Source organism: Hippopotamus amphibius, chromosome 7, assembly GCF_030028045.1.
Source record: "Hippopotamus amphibius kiboko isolate mHipAmp2 chromosome 7, mHipAmp2.hap2, whole genome shotgun sequence".
Classification (NCBI taxonomy): domain Eukaryota; kingdom Metazoa; phylum Chordata; class Mammalia; order Artiodactyla; family Hippopotamidae; genus Hippopotamus; species Hippopotamus amphibius.
In genome coordinates this window covers 28,209,454-28,226,003 of record NC_080192.1, presented here as the reverse complement: position 1 = coordinate 28,226,003, position 16,550 = coordinate 28,209,454, and the positions used below count along the sequence as shown (strand labels likewise).

At 41.8% G+C, this 16,550-nt stretch overlaps 1 protein-coding gene across 2 annotated transcripts; it reads right to left on the bottom strand.

Annotated features, from left to right (window-relative positions):
• Window positions 1–13,165: 13,165 nt before the first annotated feature.
• BTG1 (BTG anti-proliferation factor 1) lies at window positions 13,166–15,892 on the bottom strand. Of its 2 annotated transcripts, XM_057740957.1 has the most exons (3): window positions 15,737–15,888; window positions 15,414–15,659; window positions 13,166–14,482 (listed from the first exon to the last, which is right to left on the bottom strand). In XM_057740957.1, the coding sequence occupies exons 2-3, from the start codon at window positions 15,559–15,561 to the stop codon at window positions 14,115–14,117; spliced, it is 516 nt and encodes a 171-aa protein (XP_057596940.1). In that variant the 5' UTR covers window positions 15,562–15,659; window positions 15,737–15,888; the 3' UTR covers window positions 13,166–14,114. The 2 variants fall into 2 exon arrangements, with proteins under 2 accessions (XP_057596940.1, XP_057596939.1); XM_057740956.1 differs by having other exon boundaries at window positions 15,414–15,892.
• Between the last annotated feature and the right edge of the window lie 658 nt (window positions 15,893–16,550).

The following is a 16,550-nucleotide window of genomic DNA, read 5'->3' as shown; positions in this document are numbered from 1 at the left end:
ATTCAAGATGTCGAGGCTGCTGCAGTGTTAGTCTCCTCCATCTTCTCACTCCGTTGCTAAAGCTGCCTGCACAAAGAAATGCTCTACTTCTACGAGTGGAGATGCTAGGGTGGAGATGAGGCCGAGCTCCACATCTGGGTAGCACAGCCCATGCAAGCTGGTAGAATGCTTACCCAATCAACCTCCTCCAGCAGAGGTGGGGGTTCAAGGGCAGAGTTGAGGTGAGAGCGTGCTACCTAGGGATGAGTGAAAACTTGAGAATGACATTGGACTTTATCAGGCTGGAGGAGTGGGGGTCTGATCAGTCCAGCTCTTGAGCCCTCAGGTGACCCTGGCTGCCATCGGGGCTATAGCGGGTACCACGGTGTGTGGAGGGTTAACTTTTTATGTGCAGAGATACAGCATCTTCAGCACTGTTACTCTTCCCTCCTATGTTCTAGTGTTCTAATATGCTTTCTCCCAGGAGAGAAGGGAGTGTACCCAAAATTACACATGACCCTGAAATGACCACAGGAGCTCGTGGTTTGTGATTGTTTTTTGCTGGTCCTATCAAAGCAGGAAAAGGGCTGAGACCCTTTGTTGGCGTTTTAAATTTGAAACCCTAACGGCTAACCTTGAGCTTGGTGGCCAAACTAATGCCAGAAAAAACCAAGCCCACAGAATCAGAGCACAGGCACGGCAGCCTCAGGACCTATCTTCCGTCCTTGGAATCAGGGCAGCCACACCTTTCAGTCAGTGCCCCCACATGATCATCCTGGGTGCTAAGTTCATAGATGGGCATTTAATCCAGGTCTAAGTATACAGGGGGCATTCTAGTTTCATCCCTTCCTTCTGTAAGGGAAGGCACCTTTTCTTATTTTGTCCTTTTTAATGCTGTAGCTTTTGGTACTTGACCACCAATGTGCAGCTAGGACCTTGTCAGCTGCCAAGTTGTATACCGCTGTTTCCAACATGGAGAACTCGATTCTAATGAAGAGGACCCCTGCGCGTAGTAGGCACTCCCTAAACGTTGGTGATTTGAAACGCTTATGAAAATCCTACCCTCCTGGTTCATACATTTTCTCTGTCAGGTGTTTTAGTTTCAATCAAAAAGGATAAGGTTTTAAATGTTATGGAACCAGGGGCATACTTTCCTGGTGCGACAACAGACTGTGGTAAAAGAAATATTTTTCTTTCTCTGTTACTTTCTTTTATCAAAATCAGTGGCCAGGCATCAGAATAAATCCTATTTTTTAGAAAAATGAATAAATAAAGCTTAGCAGCACATTTCTTTCCCTGGACTGATTTAAGAAGAGCACACACAGGCATACACATGTGACACTCAAAGGAGGCAGAAATTTCCTTTTGCACCATTTCTTGAATTTTACCCTCTCCTCTTTCCAATGCTAACCCTCTACCCACCCCAACCCTCCAGCAAACATATGTAACACAACCCACCCACACAAACAGGCTGGGTTTTATTCCCTTGAAGTAAATTTTTAGTAAAACGAAAATTTTCACAGAAAAAATTATACTATATTAGGCTGGAGAGTTATACTCAAGATACTGAAATGTATTTTTACCCTACTAATACCCTAAAGCCTTTTAACTATGAAATAGTCAACTAAAGAACTCCATTTCAATTAGCTTTATCAGAATTTTAATTATTGCCTAATACAAGGTGTTACACCAAAGTTAAAAATAAGTTTGTCCAACCACACATTTAGATGTTTTTTATTCTACACTTACAGTGTTTTTCTATCTAAGATGACAAGTTCAGTGTGAGTAGGTGGAAGGAAGAAAAACAAAGGGGACACTCATTAAGAAATGAAGGCAGGACTTTCCTCATGGCAACAGAAGGGCAAAAACACATCTTTCATAGCCAGAGAATCATAGCCAGCAACTTGATAAGAGAATGAGTTTTAATCTGTACAGATGAATCTATGAAATCTTTCAGGGGAGATGCCATAGATTACTGCAATAAATATTATTACCAGATTCACAGGCTCTAATCACCATCTATATCCATATCAAATTTCAAATAACATGGTTATTTTACTTCTGTTCCCAAATGTAACATTAGGGAATCTTGGTTGTAGGCCTATCATCATTAGACAGTGTAGGATTGGTTAGCATTTGCAAGAACAACAAGAACAAGTCTGGGAGTTTAAGAGTCTACTTATTTGATCCTCCAAAAGTCCCTATGGCACCTTTGGTAAATGTTTGCTTTGGATAAAATGTTATGCATGAAATCCTACATAATATCACCACTGCTTTTCAAAGTGTATTTTCCCTTTTAAATTCATTCTCTATCCCTTTCCCCACAATCCCATTCCACCATCTTTAGTCAAATGGCCAGAATTATCTGGTTAGTATTTATTTGGACTCAACCTCGAAATGCCTAAAGTACTCATCCAGTTTTTATACAGCAAAAAGAAGACCACCTAGACTGGATGGGTAGAGCAAGTTTCAAATTGTTTGAAAGGAGATATTATTTCTTGCGCTGGGAGCAGGGATGGGGTAGAATTCACGGTGAAACATATTTGAGAAAGTACATTTCATTCATCTTTGATAAGGCAAGTAGAACCAGAGAAATATCCATTTTTGTATCCTAACAACAGGGACTTTCTGTAACTCAAGAACAGACCCGATTACCCGCCAGAACCTTAAACAGTAAGTATTCCATGATTTTTGAGTGACTGTATGATGAAGGTAATGTTACCCTTGCTTTTATCTCGTCTCATATATGAAAGGCCTGGGGCTCACATGATAACAAGTCTCTGTGCTATAATTTCAGATTCTGTAAGAAATAACATTTGGATAACTGAATTTTCCAGTTATCGAAATGTCAGAAAGAGACCCCTTTTTGTTTTCAGGGCTTTCTGTTAGCTTGCCTAGCTAAACTTCCTAACAAAATATTGAGCACCTTGCTCTATCATACTGAACATCAGTTCTCATTTCATATTTATTGTAGATATAGAATTTAAAGAAATCAGACTCTTTTCATAAAAAGTTCAAGTCTTCTTATCAGCCTGTTTATTATGATTTGCAATTCTCTCTAAGATGGAGAGGAGGAAAAAAAAAATCCAGCTGGGTTTTCCAGTAATCAAAATTGTGCTGATTCCTGGGGCATACGCTAACCAGAAAACTAAGTAAAAAGTGGACAGGAAAAAACTGCCATAAACCAGGCTGGTTGACATTATAACAGTGTCCAAGAATGCCAAACTACAATTATGTATTTGGGGAGAAATGAGCCTAGAAGGATTTTGGAATTCACTCAATTATTTGAATGGAATGTTCTTTTCCCAGATACCTCCTAGGCTGTTTCTCTGGTCTCCTTCAAGTTTCTGCTCAAATGTCACCTTATCAGTGCAGCCTTCCCTGACTATTTTACCTAAAATAGCAACCTGCCCCCCCAGCACCCCCTTCCCTGTATCACACCATTTTCTGCCGGATCCCCGCAGTGCTGCGAGACTGGGGCAATATTCACAGCGCCAACTCCACAGCCTTGTGCCTCAGCACGAGTGCCATCTGAGTTAGCATACATTTTACTGGCCTGTTTACCTCCCACTCTAAGGATATGATTTTCTTTTGGTTCACTGCTGTAACTCCAAGTGCTTAGAACAATGCTGGGCGCATAGTAGGTGCTCAATAAATATTTATGAATAAGCAGATTAATTGTAGCATCTTCGAAAGCTCTGAACTAGGAGTTCCTGTCTTTAAGACCTTCTGTCTAATGGGAAAATTAGACATGAATATGAACCAACACAACACAACGGGATCAGAGGGCAGGGTACAGGGATATGATACTGGTTAGGAACTGGTGCTTGACTTCAAACAAACCTGGATTCCAGCCTCAGCTGTCCCATAGCGCTATGACCTTGGGCAAGTTTTATAACATCGCTATACCATGATCTCTTTGAATCAGAGATGACTGTAGTAATACTTCGTCTACTCTTACAGGCCTGTGATGAGGAGTCACTGAAGGAAGGCAAATAGGTGCTTAGCACAGTCCTGGCACTCAGGAAGTCTACAGGAAGTGCCTGCAGCATCAGGTCTGATTTTCACAGAAGCAGAGAAGTGGAGCAGAGGGTCTAAAGCTATCCGGTACTACTGGAAGACTTGCCAGGAAGAGGACTGAGATAGGAAGGAAGGAAAAATCATCCTCAACATACACACAATAAAATGTCATATTAAACTTTCCTGTGCCTAATGCATGACGCTCTTTTAAATGAGGACTGGATCTGCTAGCAACATAAATTTGTGACCAGAGAAGGGGCTTTTCCAACTGGAAATGGGTTATTGACGAGCCTCTCCACTAAGCGAATCTGGCTTTAACCTTCTATACATCTTCACTCATTCTTTCTAAAATGGAGTGGACTTAGGGAAAAAACGTCCAACTGGTAGTGAAATATTAGGTAGTATTGACCTGAGAAAGAAATGTCTAAGCCACTCACCACCATCACCATCACAACCCATCACTGCTCTAGCAGCAGACACTTTGCTAAGAAAAACACATTGTCTTCCTCAGGGAAAAAAAAAATAGTTAATCCAAGATCTGGTTTCAGGTCAGATTCCAAATTAGAACATTACATCCACAGGAAAAAAAGGTGTAAACCTCCTTTTCAATCACTGATGAATTATTTCCTTTCCCTATCCCTCAGTAGATTCCAAACTCATTAACAGTCTCTTTAGAACGTCTTCCCATCTCTGCATTCAAGAATCTTTAAAGACAGTGACATACAGCTCTTGAGTTCAATCAGTTTCACAACTAATTGTGCTGTAACTTAGGTCAATATTCTAAGGGCTCCTTGGCAACTGGAGTTGAGAATTTGGAGATGGAGGAAGTACTCAAGGCTAGGACACAGCCTCACATACAGGTTTAACACTTGCCTGTCTGCTTATCTGCAAAGTCCACTATAGACTCACATCATCAGGCTAAAGGGAAAAAGGTGGGGGCTGGGGAAGAATATTATGTAAATTTGGCATTATCACAATCTTTTTCAGTTGCTCAAAATTCTAAAGTTTTGGCCCAATGATAAACATGAGGCAATGCTTAGTAAGTTTGCGAGTCAGTGATAGGGATATGACTCAAATTTTACTACCCACTTTAAAAAGACTAAAAAGCCATAGTAAATTGGGCAGGGATGTACTATATTAGTAACCACTAAATCATAACTAGTTGAAAGGCAACAGTTTCTTCTGGCGACAATTTGCTTCATGTTTAAAGTAACCATTACCGCATGTTTAGGAAGCAAAAAAAAAAGTTATAAAAGGAGAGAGAAAACAACTCATTTCTAATTTGAGGCCTGGCTCCACAACCATATTTCTTAATCAAATTTTAAACTCAAAAGGGAGTCTTCTGGGGAGAAGAGATGTTCTGTCTCTTGATCGGAGTGTGGGTTACATGGATGTGCAAAATTCACTGAACTCTATGCATTTAACTGTATAAAGTTTTTACATCGATTTAAAGAAAAAAATTTAAGTGGCTCACACCTTGAAAGTTATGCCCAAGAGGTACTTACACTCAAAATGTAAACCTAGAATGGAACTTTTAAAAAAATTCTACTTAAATAAACAGTCATTGCAAAACGACAAGTGCTATAACAAAAAAATGTGGAAAATACTCAAGATATGTTTGAATTGTGCTATTTTGCACAATTGTGCCTCTAATTCAGTAGCTCATTCTAAAACCCAACTTGCTAGGCTAAACCTTTAAAAGCATGAAAGTCATTTATGTCTGTACCAAAACAAATCATCACAACCTAGCCGTTCTGAAAAACACTCTTTTGAGTTCTATTTGGGTTCCTTTTGGACTGGATAAGGCATTCTAATTCCCTGACATGTTCACTAGGAAGTAGAGGCACTGCTGGTTGCCCAGCCCTTATTCAAAGAGATGATATCAACATGGCCCATAAAAGTGAGGTGACTGTATGTTCTGGCCGATATGCATAGTCTGGGTTTAATGATTGACAGCACTCTGTTTTACTCTCAAGAGTCACAGTCTGGCTGATAAACTTATCGATCAAATTACATGGTCACTCTACCTAGAAAACCCCACATGCTTGGGCCTCATTCCTTAATTCCTCTCCACTCCAGACACACTGGTCTTCCTTCAGTCCCTCCCATTCACCGGACACACTTCACTCTTCCCTGTCTTCTCCACTTAAACCCCTACCCATCCTTCAGATCTCAGCTCAAGTATCCCTTCCTCTGGGAAGCCTTTCTGTGGTAGTCACATCTCTCAGGACACCACTCCACATTCCTTTCCTGAGTATATCTCAGGTTCAATTTTTGCATTTGTTGGGTAACTTTCTGCCACTAGGCCCTAAGCCCCTTGATGTCAGAGACAGTGACTACCTTTGCATTCTCAATGCTTATAGCACAATACTTGGCACACAGAGGGACTCAATGAGTATTTGTTCAATAAATGTAACAGATACAGGACAAAACACTCATCATATTTTAACCATTAGAAAGGATCCCAGGGAATCCCTTGGTGGTCCAGTGGTTAAGACTCGGTGTATTCATTGTGGTGACATGGGTTCAATCCTTGGTTGGGGGAACTAAGATCCCGCAAAAAAAAAGAAAGGATCCCAGCTGGCTTAAAGGACAGGGTAATGAGATGAGGAAAATGCAAGAATCTGGGCGTGAGAAGAGAACAGACATCTATTATTTCAATATTACATAAGAATGCCATCTCTAACTCTATAACCATAACTACTGTCTCAAGGGATAACTGTTCTGACAAAACTGGCCACCCCAAACCTTGTTTCAATTAGTTCCAAACTCTTATTCTTACATCACAATCTTAAACATTATAGTAACATATTGACTAATTTATAAAGCTGCATATAACGCCAAGCAGGGCCTGAACCACACAGGGGCTTTAAGATGCAAGACTTCTGAAAGGGTTAAAGGAATTTTGCCTGTAAGTCTCTTAAGGTCTTTTGTTTCCTATATACTACTGCAAAATAAATTAGCAAGAAGCTCTGCTGGCTGAGTGCCTACTTCATAGAGCTATGCAGTGTTATACAACCTAGCACCAAGCTATTCAATGAAGACATCTTCACATAGAAAAAGGGACTTCAGCTTAAACCAAAAAGAACCCGTGGTCACTGAGTCACTTATGACTGATTAGAAGAAATCAATTACATTATTAGTGATTCAAGCAAATGTTGCATCAGGTTACATCACAAGAACAAACTCAAACCCAAACTGATACAAAAAGACTGCTTTTCTTTGCAGTAAAGGAAGTACTCAAACCACTCTAGATTAAGAAGATTAAGAACCACTGAGTTCTGCTTGAAAATCTCTTGCAAAAACAGGGCCAAATACATAGAGTTCGAAGGACTGCAAACCCTGAGAAAAGTCAATTTATTTCATATAGCAAAGAGTTGTGAGAATTAAAGAAGATAATGGATGTAAATGAGCATTGTATGAGGCTGCACTGCTATACACTACACACACTTGGTAATGTCACTCCCCGCCCCAATATAAAGTATCTTCAGTACAGATAGATGATCTGAAGAATTTCTTTATTTTTCCCCCTTTACTGAGAATATAGCTCTGAAAACCACAATGTTAAGGGAAAGTCTATAAAATAAATATGTAAGGCCTAGGTTATCTGTATATTCACCCTTAAAAGTGGGAGGAGGGGAGAAGCAGTTCACTTTCCTTCCTATATTATTTCAAAAACACAAGTATATTTCTTGCAGTTATTGGCTAAAGCAGACTTTCACGAAACTCCAAACACAATCAGGTGACACCATCTAATTTTCAAGAAACCAAGAAAACCATCTGCTATACTTCATCTGCTTCCATGATATAGAGTATCCACCTAACTTCTAAGAATCCAGCCATTCCTTGCTAAGTGTTTTCCTATGTTTGACCTTGACAACAGACTTGTTTTTATTTTACCTCCAGTTTTACATATAAAGTGAATGGGCTCAGAGAGGCTAAGCAACTTGTCCAAAGTCACAAGCTGGGAGCTGGTACAGGCTCGGATCCCTATTCATTCTTCCAAGTCCAAGGCTAATATTCTTTATACTAAATCTCAACTGCCTCCTAAAGAAAGAAGCCTAGTTTTAAGACAATTCTATGCTTCCTAGGCATGGAGAACAAAAGAATTTCCAGGCTGAAAATGACCAAAGATGGCCAATTAGCAACGAGAAGTTAAAACATGCATGTTTTTTAACAATGTGAAAACAAGGTAAATCAATCATACACAATATAACTATAGTTAACAGCTTGGATTCTGGGGTCAGAAAGGCCTGAGTTCAAATTATGAATTAACCATTTACTAACTGTTTAGCTTTGGTGCAAATTAAACTCCTTAAACCTCAGTTTTCTATCTAAAATAAACATTAAAAAATACTGACCCACCCACCTGCCAACCTCACCCAGTTGTTGGGAGTTTGAATAAAAATGTACATTGGTAACCTAAAGGCTCACAAGTGTAATCTACAGGAAATACAACTCCATTTAGTCTATTGACTTGAGGGGACAAAACTGCCATAAATCAGGACTAGAAAATGCATTCAATCCTGCTTATAACATAATTGCCACATAGTATCACTTTAGGTTTATGCCCATATATAGAATCTTCTCAAATAAAGTCCAGCTGGTTAGTCATCTTTCCTTCCTAAAAATTTAGAGATTGCTCAGAACAAGAGCGAAAACATACAGGGGATTTCTGGCTAAACCATAATTGCTAAAACAAATCTAATCACTGACGTGCATACATTAAATCAGTTCTTTTACAGCCATGCAAATAAATGACGTTATAAGAGCCCTAACATTTAAAATGAAAATTACTAAAAACATAAAATGTGAATTTCAATACATAGCAAAACATACTTTACTGTATAGGAGCACATGGACTTTGAATTGGTATTAGCACTTAATACTGGGTATCTGTTGGCTGTAAAAGATGTCTTAATTTTACAACTAAGGACTCAAGCAGATAAGCGAAAATTAGACAAGACCACCCTCTTTGGATTGCTACAACAGCTTCTTCTTCTTAAGACTTACCACTTCAAGAACAACATAACAATCACAACTTATTCTTGAGAGAAAAAACAGTCATCTACTTCAGTGATAATCTAGAGAAATAGTCTCTAAACATTTTTGTTCATGCACCCCATCCATAAAATGTTTAGTATATTCCCAATATGTGTACATTTGTTTACAAAATGTACCATGTGCTTTTGCATACACATATGAAAACACACACAACAATATTTTAAAAGAATGACTTAACCAGGAGATGACCTATCTAGACAATTAAGCATACCCATGAGTAAACATGTCGTCTTCTATCAATGTTCAGTCTGAAATAAGTAGTGTTTGAAGTAATACTCTCCAAATACAGGAATGCAGTTAACTCCACTGCTTTTCCCAGCCTTGTGGTCCCTATTGTGATGTTAGGTGTCTGGCCTACACTCAATTATCTTTCTATCATCAGGGATGCAGTCACAAATGGCCTTCACAACTTAAAGGTACCAGGAAAGAGGTTATAATCATCAAATGGTTTATAACAGACAGCTTAAAAAAATCTTTTCCTTTTATAAACTACTGAGACAAAGGCATTAAACCTTATTTGAATTCCTTTAAAAACTCCTGCAGGAGGATGCTTTATTTCTGCTTCCTATCCACTCCTCCCCCAAGCTCAGTTTCCACTTGGTATGGGCCCTAACCTCACTACCACTTTGACCTGCTTGTTCACAAACAAAATCAATGCAGACTTTGTCCCAGATTCATGAATTACAGAACCCCTACAGGAATATTTCCCAAACCCTCTGCCAAAGACCTTGCTGCACAAACCTCTCTTGATAAACACCTATGACCACAGCAAATGCATTTTTATTACTAAACCTTTAAATTCCTCCATCTCAGCTAAGTTTCCCACTTTTCATTTCCCTCATCCTTTCCCTTTTTATCCAACCCTGGACTCGAATCAGTTCTTCCCCCCAGTATTATTACTTTATAATTACAGAATTCCCGAAAGATGCAATAACTGCATCTTCAACATTAAAATGAAAAATGATCATGAAAGGGCTCATGTAAAAGTCAGAAGTTGAACTCCAAAATGTTCCTTGTAAGATTATTCAACTATAAGATGAAAAGGCATAAAAAAAAAAGTTAAGAATACTGTGACTGGAAGCCTTACCATTTTTCTATTCCTATTTGACACACTGAGCAACGCCAAAAGAAATCGGTAAACGGAGTTAAAATGGCAATCAAAAGAACTGTCAAATATACTTCACAAATTGTTGAGGAAATGGTGTCAATCCTGTTAACACAATCTAAGTCTTAGTAGTTTAGGAGCATCTCAAAAATACCAAACTTAACATCTCGCTTAACGATTTTCCTTCACCTTCCGCTATTCTCAGAAGAAAATATAAAGATCTATAGAAATAACCAGAAATAACTCAACATATGGATTCCTCTGGCCCATTTGTATTAATGTAAATGACTTAAGGACTCAGTGTAGCAGCTTGGTTTGGGTTTGGTTAGTAGTAAAATCTATTCCACTACAGAAGATTTTTTTCATACTGTTACATTCCAAACATGAAAAACAAACCATCGTTATATTTTGGCAGCAGCCATATACAAAAGTTCAACTGCAGACACTGAGAGAAGAGACTAAACTATTTGCAGTCTGTATACCTTCACTGAGTATGAAAACTACCATTTCAGATAATCCAAAATACACTTTCTGAAGTCTCTTGAGTATATATAAAACTATGAACAAAACCTCCCCACATAGCTTATCAACAGCATCTTACCACATCATCTGAAATAAAGATGCAAAGGGGGAAATATCTTTAAAACATCAATATACAAGACTATTTGAGTTATCTTCTTTCTCTTCTGCAAAGAGGAGAGTATCAGATATCTTAAAAATCACCAAAGAAAATGTCTAATAGATGTATTTTTTCCTAAGAGTAATGGGAGTCTGTAAACCTTTAGTCATTCAACACTAGAAGAGTTGGGAATACTGCCTCCTTTTAACTTGAAGGCCAATTCTGTGATCTGTAACACCTATACAAAACAAAGTGACTTGCAATTTGAGTTATAGTGACTTAAGGAAATCATTCGTGCAATAGTACCAGGAAACAATTTTCTGGTGGTCTTTCCAGTCTATGATTACAGAAATATTGGAAATTAAAGGTAAGGACATGTGATTCTCATTCCAGATTGTAGGGGGAAACAGCCCCATTATCCTGCATGAACTAGGTAACTCTTGCCATGCAATCCACTTTAAGCCCTGCTTCATTCAGCATTATAGAGGCAAGACAGTATTTACATTTGAAGAAAAGGAAGTAATTTTAAAACTACCTGTTAAAACTCAGAAAGTAATTATTTAAACTTGTTGCCAGTAACTATGAATCCCTGGTGCCAGTGGCAACTAATGATATTGAAAGCAATCATCCTTTCTTAAAATGATCTTTAAGAAACTATCTTTTAACTCACACAGTGTAAAAAACCCTTTAAATTCTATCACTATTAAAGTTTTTTTTAAAAGTACACAACACACTGGTATAAATGACTGTGTGTACAGGCCTGGCATACACCTGCAATGTGCATACAGCAGACACTCAATGCTTTGATCAAAATAGTTTGGCAAAACATTCCCAGAAGCAATGAAAAAGATGTATCAAACAGCTACTATACTGGAGACAACTGTCTGGGGAATGTTAAGGTTAAAGTCACAGGAAACAGCTGGATGCTAGGTCTCAGAGATGTTTGCAAGTCTTTTAAAGAGAAACTCCAACAGCTCCTTATATGCCAGACATCACTTGAATCCTAAAATGTTTTAAGTTCATTTCCCACCAAATTTCTTGAAAGTACCAAAAAGTCTGATGTCAAACTCTTCAAGAATGACTCCCCATCTGAGAAAAGGTTTTATGACAAAAAAGTTTTAGGTGCTAATATATTGATATATTCCTAAACTGCCTAGAAGTCATCCTTTGCCCTCAGGTTCCAATGTGCATGTTACCTAGCTTCAAAGGAGTTACCAGATGAAATGCAGTTGGTAAACAGAAGCAGTCAGCACTGGGGATAAGAACTGTGTAGAAACCATACTACAGGTTGTTTTATTGTAAATTTAAGTTTGAAAAACTGGAGGAGGTGGGGGGAGGATTTCAAAGGACAGACTGAAAAATAAAGCCATTAAGTGGCAAGGGTAGTCCATGTGTTGTGGTTATAATTCAAATTCTCAAGGATGGCCTGCCAACAAAGTACACAAACATCCTTTGTATTCTAAACACCTGCTTGTTTAGCTGTGTATTCCTGTGTCATCTACAAAATCAGCATTTAATCTTACAGAGAGAAATAAATTTCCAAATTTGGGACTCCTGATTTCAAGTAACCTAGAGTGCATATTTCCAGTGTGAACTTGTTTACATGAATACCCTCAAAAAGCCACTATATGTTAATAACTTGTGTAGAGAAAAGCTCAAAATTTTCCATTTTCAATTTTCAGTGAAAAACCATGTTATCTTCCTATAGCCAAAGAATTACAAACAAGCTTTATCTTATGGGGCAATGGAGTAATCTACACTCCAGCACTCAACATTCCTTTCATTTAGGTTCTTAGTATTTATCTGAAGTAAGTCTGAAAATGAGGAATCAAAAACTCAGCATTTCAACTTGAGAATAAAAATTCAAACGTACCTTTTGTTGAATTCCAGCTTAAGTGATTTTTATGTAAATCTTGCAGCTGACGAAAGGCAAAAAGCAACCAATCTCTCTGCAGTGATTAGCCTGGTCTTTAAGACTATGGGTCACCTGCCCCAGGATTTTCTAATTGAACAAGGACTCCATGGGGCAAAATTGTTTTTCAAAGGTGGGCCAGAATGGAACATTTATATCTTCACTTCAACAGGGAAGCAATGAAATATAATCCTTTGAGTATCACTCTTTTTGGTTGATGTTACCTTTGTCTCTTATCCTCATCTTATGCGATTAACCTGGGAATGTGTCCATGTTTTGACTTTAGAACTTTTAAAAAAGCATGTTACCCCTGTGTTTCTCCTCTAACACCTAAATATGTATTCACTCCTTATTAAATGTTTTTCAGCATGACCAGTGTGCAACTGACATTCACATGGCTTAGAGAACCTAAGCCTTCTGAGAAATATATTTCTTTTAGCTGAAACTCTATAATCATGACAAGAGATTTATTAAAATGCCAAGATAAGAAACAATTTATTATAGAGAGAAGAAAAATTTCTCATCCAAAATATAGAAATCTGTACAACTTTGCCACAATCAATATACATGAACTGTACAAATTTACACCAGTTCATAATTTACCAAATAAAAGATGACTAACAAAGTTCACAAAATAGATGGTGGTTTGTGGAAAAGACTTTTACCCAATTAAGTACAAGGAAAGTTACAAACCAGACCTCCACTTTCTAAAAATAAGAAGTTTACTCAGTCTTAGAAAACTACAAGCTAGCAAATGTACAGAGAGCTGGCTGGTGCTAACACCACAGTTGAGACAGTGTCTTTTTAAGGGTCTTTTTTAAAGCCTGTTGCCAAGGCAGATTCTGGTCACTTGCTACTTTCAAGGCCAAAAACACAATACAAGGTCTGACCATTTCCCCAGGTCATGCTTACTAGTTTGTCTTATGTACATTTATACATATTTAAGTGCTAGGTAAAAGTCTTGTCATAAAATTTCCAGTACTACCATGTTTAAAATGTTGAGCTTTCCTATTGAGCTGCCAAAAAGGATAACAACTTTAAGTGTAATAGTGCAAATTTTCTCTGCAAGTTCTACTGCAGAGAAAGGTTCTTTGAAATACAGATCTGCATTAAAGGGACTGATGTAAAAATTTAGGTATCATGTCTGGGAGAAACTGAAACCACCCTAGGACTTCACTCCCTAGCAAATAAGGTGATCATTTTACTTGGACTCACAGGCTATTAAGTCACTGAAAGGTACTGTCCAAACTATGGCACTGTCACTTAAAAACTTTTTTTTACCACTCTATCTTGTGCCAGATCTTCACAGCTGTGACATGGTTTAAATTCCATAATCCATCCCCAAGAGGAGCCCACCCAAAGCAAAAATCAAATTTATCCATCCATTATAAGATGATCCATCCATAGACTATATCTTAACCTGATACAGTCATCATATTGTAGTTTTTGGAAGGGCTTGTTCTGCCCAAGAGAAGTTCCTCCTTACAGCTGATTCTGCTGTCTACCATTTGCACGTTGGTGCTGTTTTGGGTGCTACCTCCTGCTGGTGAGGCTTCGTACAGCACACAGATGGAGCCATCCTCTCCAATTCTGTAGGACACTTCGTAGGGGTCGACCCAGAGTGTGAGTTCACTTGGGAGAAGCCTGAACAGCTCCTGACTGCTCAGTCCAATCCGCTGTGCTGCCTGTCCAATCAGAGGATCCATTTTATGGTTGATGCGAATACAACGGTAACCTGATCCCTTGCAGGGCTTTTCTGGGAACCAGTGATGTTTGTAATGTTCTATAGAAGAAAAGAACAGAGAAAACAATGCTTAGACATCGTTCCTGCTGGCTCCCGCCGTCGTTCCCTTCTTCCACCGGCTTCTTTGAGTGAAAATGGGAACTACCAACTTTTTTTTCAATGCCCGGGATCCCATTCGCGGCTGTGCGTATGCGGGGATGGGAAACGAGTGGGCAGGCTTTTGGAAATAACAGGAGCGCCGGACAAAACAACCTCTGCGAACCAACCGGCTGAGCCGCCAAAACGCCCAACAGGCGCGCAGCCTCCGCCAGCGGGGCAGCAGGACGGCATCGGCGGCCAGGCGGGAACCTGTTTACTTTCTCCTCCCCACCCCAGCCGCACACAATGGGGTTTATGGCTTTGGAGGCGAGCACCGCCGCCGCACTGTTAACCCCGAAGGGAAGGAAAACAAGCAACCCTAAACCACGCTCTTGGCAGGGCTGTAATTGTACCGGTGACAAATCCGATGATTAATAGGCAGGGGTACAGGAGGCGCCGGCAGACGGCACGTCCGTCCCGGGCTGGCTTCGGGGCAGCGGCGCGGTTCCCCACCCCGGGGACCGACCGCCGGGCCCGCAACGTTTGGACAGGACTGGGGGGAGGGGGCGTCGAACCAACCCCAGCCCCGCGGCTCCTTTGTCCCCCAAATCTGCCGGCCGTCCGAAGACCACAGCTCCCGCCTCGGTCGGCTTCAGTCTCTTTGTTGTGCGCCCGTCTCCTTCTCCCCTCGTCTGTTTGCCAGCCGTGGGGGGGAGGGGGCGCCCTCTGCCCAGCCCCCAAACCCTCCCCGGGACCCGCAGTGAGCGGCCGCCCGGCGCGCCAGCCCCCGTCCCGTGGCCGGACCCCAAGCGCGGCGGCCCCGACGGTCCGGCCCGGGGATGCGAGGCCGCGCCTCCCCGCGCCCCTCGCCCTCCAGCCGCGGCCCGCTCACCTGCCAGGAGCTCCTGCAGGCTCTGGCTGAAGGTCTGCAGCTGTCGCTCGCTCGTGAGCCCCTTGGTGCGGAGGAACTTGGAGATGAAGGACACGGCGGCGGCGATCTCGCCTATCATGGTGGCGGCCCGGGTGTAGAAGGGATGCATGGGGGCGGCGGGCGGAGGGCGGCCCGGGGCGGCCGGAGCTCGGCGGCGCGACCCCGAAGGCGGAGCGGCCACCCCGGGCTCCCTCACGGGTCAGAGAGCTGAGAGGGAGAAGAGGGCGTGAGGGACGGACGGCTACTTTTTTTTTTTCCTTCTTTCTTTATAGTAAAAAAGTTACTTTCGAGACGAGAGGCGGCAAGACAGAGGAAGAGACGAGCGACGGCGGCCTGGTCACATCGCTCGGACCTCCCCGGCCGCCTCCGCCCCCAGCTCCGCAGCCTCTGAAGCTCCCAACAGTTGCATTTCCAGCTCCGACAGGCGAAGAGACACCCTTCCAGTGCAGCAGCTTTTATAGTGCCGCCGAAAGGAAGTGGCGTAGCTGGAGCGTGACGGCCGACTCCAGCCAATACGGAGATGGCACCATTGTGACGCAAGCAGATTCGGAGCCGGAGGGGGCGGGGAAAAGGGGCCAGGGGGCGGGTCCATAGACTGGGAAGAGAGGGAGGAGCTGACGTAATCCGCTTGTAAACAAATAAACCTCGGAGTGGCAGCCGGAGAAGGGGGAGCCGTGGCGGCGGACGGTGGAAACAGAGGGTGCGCGTGTGAAAGCCCCGCCCCCAGCCTTAGCTCCTCCTTCCCGCTCCAGCAGCTCCGGGCACCGCGCCAGCGAGTCCTCTGCGAGGGTACGCTGCCTGGGCTCGCCTGCGAGGAGGCTTAATGTCGTGTTGTGCAGATAAAAGCCGCCCGGCTCAGGCTGTCTACACGCGCGCCGGCGGCACGGATCGGCCTGCGAGGTACCGGCCCGCTAGCTGTGCTTGGTGTTTACCTCCCGTGCCGACGCCGAGTCTGTGTGGCTGGCTCCACAGGCAGGAAGAGCGTACGCAGCAGCGGGATGCGGGTACACAGTGCCGAGGATGCAGGGAGTGCGGAGAAAAGTGGAGAGAACCGGCTCTCGCGGGGCATCCTGCCGCCTCGGGAGCCCAGTTCCCCTC

Coding starts and splice junctions, on each gene's coding strand:
- BTG1 (XM_057740956.1), bottom strand. CDS start 15,561: ATGCATCCCTTCTACACCCGGGCCGCCACCATGATAGGCGAGATCGCC. Junction 14,483..15,413: donor CCTGCAGGAGCTCCTGGCAG/GTGAGCGGGCCG, acceptor TTTCTTCTATAG/AACATTACAAACATCACTGG.